The sequence below is a fragment of the Chrysemys picta genome, chromosome 2 (assembly GCF_011386835.1).
Source record: "Chrysemys picta bellii isolate R12L10 chromosome 2, ASM1138683v2, whole genome shotgun sequence".
Lineage (NCBI taxonomy): Eukaryota > Metazoa > Chordata > Testudines > Emydidae > Chrysemys > Chrysemys picta.
This window is the reverse complement of record NC_088792.1, coordinates 169,371,646-169,384,826: the sequence shown is the minus strand read 5'-3', so window position 1 is coordinate 169,384,826 and position 13,181 is coordinate 169,371,646. Positions and strand designations below refer to the sequence as shown.

Below are 13,181 nucleotides of genomic sequence, written 5' to 3'. Positions count from 1 at the left end.
ATAATATATGGAGATATACCTATCTCCTAGAACTGGAAGGGACCCTGAAAGGTCATCGAGTCCAGCCCCCTGCCTTCACTAGCAGGACCAAGTACTGATTTTGTCCCAGATCCCTAAGTGGCCCCTTCAAGGATTGAACTCACAACCCTGGGTTTAGCAGGCCAATGCTCAAACCACTGAGCTATCCCTCCCCCCTACTTGGTCCTACATATTGTTTGCATTTTACTCAAGTGACATGTCAGCCAATTAAGGGACTTCTAAAGGAAATTCCATCCGGTCTTCTTCAGAAGGATGGTGGCTATGCGCTGGGGATTTAGAGTAGAGAATATAAACAGGGGATTGAGAGGGAATGACAAATTGGGGATCCGAGAGACTGTGAAAAGGATGTGGCGGAACCCCCCGAGCACCAAGAAGAATGTACAGTCTACTGTTGTAGCTAAATTTGAAATCCATGAACCAGAATAATATGGTAAACTCCAGTGTTGCCTCCTCCTAGATAATTTTAGAATTGAGAGAATTGTTTTAAATATATTTCACGATGACAATAATTGTACTTTGCCTGAACCCCATTATTTTCAGTGATTGGATTAAGAAAGAATAATTTGGTTTCCCACCCCCCTTCTTTTTTCCACTTCTGCGTTAATCTGAAAAACAGTTTTATGATTAGCTGCAAAATAATCTCTTCTGGGGAATCTATCTTTCCCAGGACCTCTGCTTGAAGCTTGGGTTTGGGGGGGGGAGGGTGGGGGATGGGAAGAGAATGTGGCATCCAGCCCATTGGCAGATTGTTTACATTTTTGCAGCCATGTGTTCTTGGGAAAGGATTTGTGGAATTCAGTTTTAGTGTACTGTGCTATCTTTCACTGGCTTTGTTTGAGAAAGAAGGTAAATGGTATTTACCATATCACTTGAGAAACTTGTGGTACAATCTCACACTGAAGTCATCATTAAGGAGCATATACAACTCTGGGAAATGGATTGGAATAAGTAGTTTCTAAGAAGGAGTTAATTCACCTTTATATATTAGTGGAGGTATTTATTTTCCCAAAGTAAATGCTTACTACAAATGTTTGTTTTATATGCTAACAATATAAAATATCAAACTATGGTCCTTTATACCACTTGGTGACAGCTTTATGGCTAAGTAGTCAGAATATTCGCATGAAAAGCCTGCTGCCTAATAATCATCAATGAGTTAAATTATAGTTTCCATAATTGAATTAGTTATCCTTGACTTTTCAAACATTTGTATGATCATCCAAATTTCAATGTAACTTCTACACAATGGTTGTCTATTCCAGTCTAAGCTAACCAGGGGGAAAATACTAGCTAACATGGCTCTATCTGCAACAATGCTTAAATATAGTTTGCCAGGACATTTCCTTGTCTTGTCAGAAAAGTGCATTACAGTAAAGGATTTATTGTATGTTTCAGTAGAGAAATCTAAAACGTAGTAGATTCTTTGTCCCCAACTAAAATAATAGTTTTTAATTGTTGTTTTTCTTAAATGCCAAAATACTGATCCTTAGAAATCTGAATTTCTGAAAGATTTTTTGACCCAGGTGATTTAGTCTTTTATTTTCGATTGGTCACTGAAATGCCTATAGCAATTCTGTACTTTAATGTACAATATATTTGCAGATACAGTTTAAGCAGAATTAAAATATTTCTCTCTCTCTCTCTCTCTCTTCCTCTCTTTCTTTAATGAATGCATTTAGTCTTGGAATTTAACACCTTTTTTTCAGAGAACAGTAAATTTTTACAATATTTTAGTGTCAAATATATATTAATTTTTGCCAAGGAAAGATTTTAAAAATGGTCCTCTTTAAATTTGGCCTTGAAACTAGCTAAACCACCACAGTACCCATGAGCCCCAAACTTCAAGTTCACCCATTTTCAGTACATATCAGTCACAGACCACTTTTCAAATTTTGGACTTAAATAGAAAAACAGGTGTTTTTTTCCCTCCTAGTCCATCATTACTACTTTATGCCAAGAAAACGAAACTGCTCAGATCCATCAGATACTTCTGTTAGCTGATGCTAGCTCTCCTCTGCTGCCCAGGCTCCCTTGGGTCACATTCCATCACAGACAGCCTGTGTTCCTAAGTGCCTTTTGCCTTCATCCTATCTGTGCCTCCTCCCTACCAGTTCCTGACCCCTGGGCACATGCTAAAGTCTCTGACATAGATGTCCTATTAGAGCGATGTTTCCGCTGGTGAACCATGGGGAATTCATCAGACAGAGAACTGCCGCAGTAACAGAGCTAGGAGCTCTATTTTTCAGGTGACATAATGTTATATTTGGCTTTGTCCATGCTTAGGTAGGTCTGCAATAATATGTGAACAACTCATTGGAGACTAGATGAGGCTAAGAATTCTAATGCTGCTAACTATAATAACTATGGTTGTGGGGTTCCGAGATACAGACAGGCTGCGTGTGGGGCATCCTCAGCAAACACTACTGTTCAAAAGTTCCAAGTTGCATCACTGACACGAAATCCGTGAAAGCAAGCATCTCAAAGGAGCACACTTACTATGTGAATAACTGCTGTTTTTTTTTCTTGAAGGGTCCTACCCTTTGCCGGTTCACATATAGCGTGCCTGGCATACTGTTTTAACAGCAGGTGATGCCTAATGAATCTGCTATTAATGACTAGCAGAACTAGATACACGGCTCTCAGCTTGAAGACTGACATGCATCACCCCCTAAGATGCTGACCTTGCATACCCCTTCTGTGCTCTTTGACTAGGACTCTGCTCACCACCATGAGGATGCAATCTGTTGGTGAGAAGACACATCAGACATGGAAATCTGATGTGGGAGGAGCTGATACCTGACTGGGTAGTTTCTGGGGCTCCCTGTCTGTCTAGTTAGTGGAAAGAGCAGCAACAGCTCATGGTTGGAAGAAGTGTTCTAGCTGAGCTTCCCCTGTTTTTCTCATCTCTTCTAAAGGAAGTTATTTTCCCCAAATCCCTGCCGCCTCCTCCCTCTGGCAGAATAGAGGGAAAAGGAGGCTTTCCCTCTCCTGTCAGTTCTGTCTCCAAAGATAGATACAGTACTTAATACATAGTAGATATTTTTCATAATCTGTCTTTTGAAGTGTCATAATAGAATCTAAAATGCAGTGAAGTGTTTCAAAATTTTCTATGGAAGGAGCCATTGCACCCGCTGTTTTATTTGTTTTTACATTAATACAAATTCTTCATCTGGGTAAAAATTAGGGTGGGGAGTGTTAGGAGTGTACCCCTAATCAGCCCATACACTGCACATACTTAATTTTGGTTTCCTGGTGCTGGCACTTCTCAAGGACAGGAACTTGTTTCAGATTGATCCCCAATTTATTTCCCTTGCTGTATCCCATCACCAGAAGATGGTACAACAATGCATCATCACATAATATCAACAAGGATGGTTGCAACAGCTACCAAGGCTGGTGAGCTCTGCCTCCTTTTTTGGTATACTTTCTCCATTCAGTTCAACTCCATTGACAGTAATAAACAGATTTTTAAAAGTGCCTTGGAGGACTCTACTCACTATTCTGACAGCAACTCAGCAAACTATGTGTTCTGGATTTTTAAATAAACCCAATTGCAAAACAGGGATGACACATGAAGGGCTACAGCTTTCAGGTTCCTGTCCTAAAATCCTTTTTTAATGGTATTGAAGTTTGTGTAACACTTCAGCTAGGCTTTAGTATAATCCAGATAAATGCTAGCTCTTGAACTTTGTATGTTAGTTCACCCACAAGCCTGGAAATTGCACTATACAAATCAGTTGAATTCTATGTTGCTATGAACTGACAGAAGAACATTTCCCCATTGGAAGTTTATGCAGAAATAATAGAAATAGCCTTGCTTAGAGCCCTGTGACTTCAACAGCTCAGCCAGACTGCAGAATTTCTATAAGTTCCACCTGATTTCAGATCTCATCAGGACTTCAAAAATTCAGTACTTTGATGTGTTTTCTCTTTTCTCTGTTTCACAAGACAGCATGGTATAGACTTTAATGTGTACAAAATGAGATACTATATTTTTCCACATCAGTGCCTGTTTGAGAATTTTCAGAAAAATGCATTCATTTTAAGTGATGCCTGCCTTTTTTTATGCATCAGACCTAATTTTTAAAGATAAAGACTTTGAAGATTGTGCAGGTCCCAATCCATTCCCAAATTATCCTTGCATATTACAGTAGGGGGGCTGCCCTACTGATTGGATGTAACTAATCTGCATCCTTCCTTTGAGCTTTCTTTACCCACTCTTTTGCTGTTTAAAACTGAGTGTTATAATTTCTTTTATTAAAGTCTCTATGATATGGCATTGTCTCACTTGGTTTCACATTAGGTTTAATATCTGGAAGTTAGAAGTCTTTGTGTATCAAAGCTAGAGGTAAAGATGTTTTATATTTGATTTTTGCACCTTTAATCACCAATTCCAGAGTAGTGATCTGCACTTTGACCTCTTGACCAGCATCTTGCAACATCTGAGGTAAAATGGCATTTTAGTGGTCTTTGGGTATATCTTCTCTTAATCTTTTCTTAATTTCCAGTTAGTAATCTGTGTCAGAGTGATAGAAGCAGTACAGTAGAATCTCTTTGATCTGAAAATCTAAATTCAAATACGACGCCAAGCATTTATTACTTATGTGAAAAAGTCGTCTTCTTAGGAGCTGTCTAGATAGGGGTGCTGAGGAAAATTAATCCAAATTAACTAAAGGTGTGAATTAGAAGTAGATTAATTAAACTGCATTAAACCCCTGTGTGTACACTCTCTCATTCAGAAGTAAAATGTCCTTAATTCTGTTTAGTTCAATTCACTTCCAAAGTGAATTAGTCTCCTGGAGTTGGGAATCATATCTCCATCTCCATGTATAGGCATACTTTTAGTGCATGGCAGGCTAGTGTGGGGTAGATTTATACCCCAGTTTGCCATGAACTAAGTGTTCATGTAGACAAGCCCTTTTCTAAACTCTTGTTTTTCTAATAAATTCTATATTGCCCATTTCATTTTGATAAAATTGGATTGTATTTCACTCAATTTTTGCTTTTCCAAACATTATTTCCTCCCAAGAACTGAAGGAACTTCAGGTATAAGGACATCTCTGATGTTGGTACTATCGATACACTGTCTGATAAGAGAATAGTTATACAACTCAAGAAACAATAGAACATAAAATGAGGAGTGAATTAAGATTATTCAAGAGGCATTTTCTTCTTTCTAATCTCTTTTCTTGTGTTTGTATGGGTTTATCAATATTTTTCTCCCTCACGTCCTGTATTTTAACAGGCAATCTATATTTTTTTATTAAGGAAAAAAAGTTTAATTTTCTTGCTTCCACCCAATATTGCATCTGTATTGTTTTTGCAGGTGCCAGTGGGGATCACGTTTATACATACTGTTATACAGCAGAAAAGGAAGACTTTGGAGCACAAGATGCAACTAAACTAGACACTTGGGTTTTTGACCATGTTAAGGTGAATAAATATTTCTCTGTTTTATATCACTTATGCATTATAGACACAGGTTGCAACTGGGTAATAGAAGAAAATACCCTTGTCAGGTTTAAGACTGCTCCTTGCAGTAAACTTTCTAGTGCTTTTTCTAAAGCCAGTTTTTAAAAATTGTGTTTCCTACTGCATATCTACAGAATATCTTTTGCAATCACATATGACACACAACCTTAAACTACTAAAAATGCAGGAGTGATTCCAGTTGATCATTCAAATATTCAACACATTTTACAAGATAACGAGGTATCTGCCTATTTCACGGTGGGTGGATTAATTTATTTCCATTGTTCACATAACTTTCCTGAATACTTTACAGATGGGTATTTCAATGTAAATTCATTGATTGTTGGTTAAGGTTATATTAATCACTTAATGCCTTTTCCATTCTCCTTAATTGGAAGAATTTTTACTTTTTTCTGATCACCAGCTGATTTAATTTTTAAAAAAGAAAAGCGTATTACAAATCTACAGTATTCTGGCTCTGAGTGTTTTCATTTGATAGGAAAATTCAATGAAGTAATTATCAAAGTTTCAATTAGAAATTCATTAATTTAGAAAAACTTGAGAAACTTTAATAGAGCTATGGTGCTTGAAATTTTACATTCTATATTAAACAGGCATATACACCCTTTCAATGAAATCCACATAGTTATGACTTATGAGAAGTTCTGTTACTAATCCATTTGATAACATTATATATTTTGTTAATATGTGCAACTAATGTATTAATAAATCAGAAGGTGAACCTGAATTTAAAATTCTAACCCACTTTTTTGCAAAACTGTGAAACGTTAACTGTTGCCTATCTTTGTTGTAACACACCTATGTGTAACCCTGCATTGATTTCGGACTGTGCAATATCATGTAATGTACACACAAAGCTAGATGGAGTGCGCACCCCAGAACTTATAAAATAAGCCTTCCTTCCTGTTCCTGTTACACTTCATTGGTACCACACTCAACACACTTTCCCTTCTCTTACATATAAATGCATGTGAAAATTTAAATCTGAAAAATTAACACTTCTTCAAAACTGTATGGCTCCTCTTCTCTACCGTGTTCCATATTATTAGATTGATTGAATGTCAATGTGGTGACGGCCAAGTTGCAAAAAGGAGTGTCCAGTAAATTGTCGGTAACTGGTTTTCATTATAAATCAGTATTTGCTGGTATGTCTCCCCCCTCACCCCCCATCAGACTTTTTCTGAGATTTTTGAAATTTCATGGGAACTCAGCTAACGAAAGAGAAAACCACAGGTCTATATTTCCTTCTTTTCAGATGGCATTCTGGCTAATTAGGCCTCGAAAGGATTTGCCTTGAAACATGATGAAGTTTTTAATTTCAGGAATTTGAAACTTAAACTTGCCTTTTACTTGATATTTTTTTTAAGTCGCAAAAGCAGGCTTACTCTTTCCTACGTTCAAATATAGCACTGGTAGTGCGGCTGTAGTCTGGAAATCCTTGCAAGAGTTCTGATCCTGCAATCAAATATCTGCAGGTGGACCCCTGCAAAAATTTGTTTGCAGAAAGCAGGCAAACTGAGCATTCCATCAGTTACAGTGTCCCTATTCAATATATATTATTGTTTGTTTCATGTTTTAAATACCAATGACTTCAATTATAGTTTTCTTGAATTAGGTCTTAGGAGAAGACTATATAATAATGCCACTTATATGCAGATTTAAGTGAGTGGATGTAATATTTTGGGGACCATCCAGACCAGTAATGGGTTCTGTCACTGCTTGGGTGTTTTTGTGCTATGCAGCTTTTGTTCAGAGCCCTGACACCAGTAGCCGCCTTTCTACAAGCACAAAGTCTCACTCTGGCTTCCACCAGCCTTATTTCTGGCTGCCTTGCATTTCAAACCCGTGCCAATTTAAGAGCTTCCAGCGGGGAGCCAGGAGCCTTGGTGCAGCCGGACTGCCTGTGGGGGGAGCCCAGGCAGCAACCCAGTGGGGAGCTGGGAGTTCCGAGGAAACTGGGCAGGCACAACCTGCCTCGCAGTGGGAGCTGAGAGCCCGGGGGGCAGCCCAGCTCAGAGCAGGGAGCCCGGGGGGCAGTCCAGTTTCGAGCGGGGAGTGGGGAGCCTGGACAGCAGGGGACGGGGAGCCGGGTACCCAAGGGCAGCCCAACTTGGAGCCAGGAACCCATGGGGTGACAGCCAGAGCTGTGAGCAGCTTTCTTGTCAATTTCACTGCTCCAGCATGGACCCCAGCAGCAGGGGGAGATCATACTCACCTCCACCTCTGGGAGTCACTTCCAGCTTCAGGAAGCTCTGCAGCTGCTGTCTTTAGAGCCCAGCTCTGAAGGCAGCAAAGAAGTGAGGGTGGCAATCCCATGACCCCCCTACAACAGTTTTGCGACATCCCCTATAATCCCCTTTTGGGTCAGGACCCCCGTGGTTACATCCTGAAATTTCAGATGTAAACATCTGAAATCGTGAAATTGACCAATTTTAACATTCTCTGGCTGCGAAATTGACCAAAATGGACCCTGAATTTGGTAGGGCCCTAATTATGAGTTTTACATACAAACCAGAGATTCCTTTGCAAGAATGGTGCCAGAGTTAAATCTTAATGAGCATCCTCTTCTGACAATGATCTTTCCGCATCCACCTGCCATCCCAGTGAGGTCCTTTTCCATGTTGATGTTGCAAAGTGCTTGAGATTCTTCTTGGACAAAAACCCTTAGAAAGTCTACCCAGCTTCTTGTTTCATTCGACACTATTTCCCTGGGCAGTGCAGTGTCACTAAGAGGATCATGTTAAAATGGCTGTCCGATTGTATTTCACATTACTGTAATATGGCTGGCGTAAAACCAGATGGTCATGCCAAGGTTCATTTGTTCTGAGACAGAATGGCTTCCAGTTCATGCCTCAGGGAAGGCTCTGTTCAGACATATGCAAGGCAGATGCATTTTCCACACTCCATACATTTACAAAACACTGTTGCTTTGATTTGGTCTCTGGAGATGAACCATGTTTTGGTATGTCGATCCTGCAAAACCTGTTTCCAAAACAGGAGAACCTAAATCATTCCACTCCCTAGAATTTTTCTTGTGTTTGGGATGTTCCTTGTTTGAGTTTGCGTTTAGAATGCAAAAATAATGGTCATCTGACAGCTAACACCAACATTTACTTTAATAATAATGGTCATTTAGGAAGAGTCATTTCTCACTTTTATTTGGGATGCCTGTGTTTCCCACTTCATATCAAGAAATAAGTGGAAGGTTACAAAGCAGCAGTTAAGCTCAGGTATAGTGTGTGACCACCAATGCAAAAGAAAGAAGGAAAGGATAGTTCACAATCCTACCTGCTATCACTGCTCATAGGGACCGTAAAAGCTTAAGAACTGGAAGATTTCTGCCTGTCTTGCTCTAGGTGAGCCCCAGCAGTGAATACTGGAATATTATCTTCAGATAAACAGAATTGCACAGTAATTAATTTGCTGTTTCATAGTTTTGCACAATACAACTCCTGTGATATAAACATTAAATAAAATCTGCATTTTAATAGGCTGCGTCTCCTTTTTTCCCCATGATTCTCAGAATAATCTTTTGATGGTTTCTTCCCTATAGAACTTCTTCCAAGCTGCCAGAAGTAATCAAACATTGTTCTCTAAAGTAAATGAAGAAAAAGTAGTTCTGTTCCTGCATTTGCTAGGGATAGACACAAATGGACATGCTCATCGGCCAAACTCCAGGTAATTTAACATGCTAAATATAACTTTCTTGTTAGCATTTAACACACTTTTTTTTGTCCTAAGTCAACTTTTTCTCCGCAACAATATTTACCAATCCAGATAAAAGGCTTGCAGTTTTGATGAGCTTGTACAAGGGGCAAAGTTTTAAGTTGCCATGACAAATTAAACTCTAAGTTTTCATTAATTTGCATATATCTACAGTAGCATATACAGATATATTAACATAATTGACTGTTCTCAGGCTGCCAAGGACTTAGAGTCACCTTGTTCCTCCCCGCCTCCAGCAAGCGGGAGATTTGCTGGGTCCCTAACATCTCCTGTCTGTTAGCACCTAAACCATCTTCTCTGGGCTATGCCAGCCCTGTCTTTGCCCTGCAGATTAACAATAGCTGCACCCGAGCCCCTTTGAAGCATTTCTCTGTAGTATTCAGCCCCTTATGCACTTAGCCAACTGGTATTTCTGAGAGGGTTATCCCCAAGGGAACAGTACACACCTGCTTTGGATGATCTCTCTATCTATCTATCTTCCTACTGTATTTTCCACTACATGCATCCGATGAAGTAGGCTGTAGCTCACGAAAGCTTATGCTCAAATAAATTTGTTAGTCTCTAAGGTGCCACAAGTACTCCTGTTCTAGTTGTAGTGAGTTTGTCTGGCTTGTTAGGAGTTGCTGTTATAGAGTTGCCTAGTTGGCATTGTGGGTTTTTTAGGGTCACACCATATATCTCTTAATTCTAATTATCAAGGACAATAGCAAACTTATTAATTATACACATAATCAAAAGAATACTTGGCAGATGATTTGTTTTTCCTTTTGCCCAAAATGAAGTTCAGAGTCCATCTTAATTCCACAGTAAACAGGAAATCCAGAAATAACAAGGCTGATATTGCAGCCTTATTGTAGGTGAACTGCAGAGTTTTTTGGATTGGCAATTGAAAAAAGAAAAAGTTTTAAGGCCGTACATCATTACAAAAACATTTTGAAACAAAATTTATGACAATCCCATTGATTTTCCTCTTGAGTTCTGTGTTTCCCTTTTCCACCTGAGACAGTGCAAGGAATTGGGCTAACCTTTGAAGCAGGCAAAGCTCATGACTGTGAGCCCTTTAAATCAAAGTGTTAGTGCTCCTCTCCATCTTTATTTTAAAAGGATATACTTTCTAGCCTTTTAGAAAAATGAGAATTGATTGGTTGGTGATAAGCTAGTCATTGTGGCTTCCCCCCCTTAAAAATTACTGATTTATAGCCCACCATCAGACACACAAGGCTGTTTGGGGGCCCACAGAATCCATGGCTCATCAAAATCTCAAGACAAGCACTACATCATGAAATCAATTATTGGTATGTATAGTAACTTGAAAAAGAGTTTTAAAATTTTCACTTTTAAGTCTACAATTGCTGTGTTAATACATTGGGCTCTTTTAAAACTGTTATTCTTTAAAGGTTTGCAATTCACCTTTAAATTATTGTGACATGGAGACCACTTTCCAAATGTTTTCCTGTTCTTTGCAAACAACTATTATCTCAGACCAGACAAAGGCACTGTACCAAACACATGTCTTGCAGGGTGCTTATCCATAAGGAGTAACATGTAAGGTATCTACAGAAAGCTTGTAACTTATCAAGACTAATAATCATTGTGAGGTTATTTGTAACATTACACAGGTACAATCTGGATTGCTGAATAGCTGTCCTCAGCTCTCCAACCTGGGATGCCTTTTACATTGCTTTACTGGCGAACAGCCACTCTGGGTCAGTTAACACACAGGCTCCAGCATGAAACTTGCTTCCAGCTGCACAGTATTGAGTGCTATTAGCTAGTCACTAGTCACTCATGAATTACACTTCAGAACACCAGCAGATTCTCTAGTCCCAGATTTCCCCCCAGAAATGTGCATCTTGTATTGCCCAGCACCTTACTGAACAATGCAAGCACATATAAAGTCCGTCATTTCATCAATGGAAAATTATATGCACCAGCCTTGTTATCCCAAATGGAGTTTCCCACACACTTTAATCAAAATTCACTGGTTAGCTAAAACAGTGAAACAAGTTTATTAACTACAGAAAGAAAAGAAAAATTTCAAGTGACTACAAGTAATGAGGCATAAAGGTCAGGATTGGTTACAAAAGAAATACAAGATAAAATGCAAACTAAATGCCTAACTTAACAAGCTAAGTGAACTTAAAAGCAAAAGCTTATAGCAGTCTGTACTGGCTGAATAGCCTCCCAGCCAGCACTCCAGCCTCTCCCCTCCAAGTTCAGTTCTTTGCGAGTCATTGATGTCATGAGCAGAGATGGAGGAGGAGAGTGAGGTCAAGCATTTTTCTCCCCTCTTTAGTTCAATTTCTTGTGCTAGAAACATCTTTGTTGAGTCACGGTGACAAACAGTCTCTTGTGGACATAAGGTTTGAATCGTCCTTGTGATGAAATGTACATTTCTTGTTCATGCCGTCTCTCTGCCAGAAAATGGCTCTTTGAGCAGGTGATGGTTCATTAACACCTGACTGGGGTGCCAGTGTGTCTTTGTCTTTGAAAACTGGTTTGGGCCTGCTTTTCTAACTCTGGAACATAACAACAACATTATACAGTAAAATTTTATAACTTTACATACCGTGTTGATACACACATTTTACCAGGACAATAATGTTCAGCAGATTATGCGTTTTCAACTGATACTTCACAAGGCAAACACAGTAATGTTTAAGGAATAATGTAACTATACTGAAAGCACACTTTTATAATCTTGGATCTAAAAGTTAGTCACCAGAGGACTCAGTGATGGCCCATTCAAGCAGGAGGGAACTGCTACCTCTCCCTGGTTAGCCGGTAATGTATTGCAATGCTCAATTATCTAGCTTGCTCCATCCCAAGCCTATCAATAGAAAACTGTCAGAGACCACTTCAAACAATCAAAACCACATGGAGGTTAAAAAAAAAGGGGGGGGGGGAACAGTACAACAGACAAAGGATTGCCCTTTCTATGCATAGAGACAAAAGACTTTTTCAGCATAACACAGAGTGGGGAGAGGCACTCTGTATCCATTCACTGAGGAAACATCTTGTGGCATGGGGGTGTTTTCATGAAAGTTTGGATCCTAATTCCTGTGAATCCAGCTGGCTCTGTAACAGACTGAACTTGGGGGGCATAATCTACTATATTAGATAGGTGAGGTAACTATTAATAAATGTAGACCCAGGTTTGCATTTTATGCTTTTGTATTGTAACCATTTGTTTCCACCACTTTATTGTTTATAGTTGACTCTCTCTTCTTTCTTAAATAAACGTAATTTTGTTTTATTATAACTGCTCACTAGTGCCGTGTGATTTATGGGAGCGGTGGTTTAAGGTAAAACCAGTAAACTGGGATATACTGCTCCTTTGGGGGCGAAGGAGCTGAGATTTCTGAGAGTAGCCAGTGTTGGGCTGGATATCACAGGAGAACTCTTCAAAGGGACTCGGGGACTGGGGTGCATCTATTATTAACATGCAAGGTGAAGACAGGGCTGGCATAGGCCAGAGGAGAGTGCTTGAATGACTAACAGGCTGCTGGTGGTAGAGAGGTAACACCTAGCCATTGGGCAAGGCTATCTCTCACTAGAGGTAGGGGATAACAAACTGACTCTCAGTCCTGGGCAACTGAGAACCGTCACACGTATCCACCTACTTAGTTACTGCAGATTACTAAATTCCAGAGTCTTCTATCAAAGACCTGTTTGACCTTAGATAGATACAGATTATACAAGAATCCTCCACACCACACTCAGGAGGTCAACTCATCCCCCCCCCCCCCCCCCCCCCCCCCCCCCATGGTATGAGATCTAGAGGAAGCGAGAGACACCTCTAGATTCCCTTTGACAGCTTGAGGCCATGTAAATCATGAAGTTGGCCCTAATCAAGAGGCTTGCCTTAATGACAATGGGTAATCTACCATATACAATGTATTCTGCCATTTGTAATTCAGAGG

General features: G+C 39.6%; 1 protein-coding gene across 25 annotated transcripts in view; it reads left to right on the top strand.

Moving 5' to 3' along the window:
- PIGN (phosphatidylinositol glycan anchor biosynthesis class N) overlaps positions 1-13,181 on the top strand; it is a 155,976-nt gene that overhangs the window by 21,208 nt on the left and 121,587 nt on the right. For all 25 annotated transcript variants that reach the window (XR_010598692.1, XR_010598694.1, XR_010598690.1 and 22 more), the window contains 2 exons: positions 5,366-5,472; positions 9,086-9,210. Coding sequence is in view for 15 of the 25 variants with exons in the window: in XM_065584832.1 (XP_065440904.1) it covers positions 5,366-5,472; positions 9,086-9,210 (232 nt within the window). In the remaining 10 variants the exon portion in view is untranslated. The remainder of the gene's footprint in view (positions 1-5,365; positions 5,473-9,085; positions 9,211-13,181) is intronic.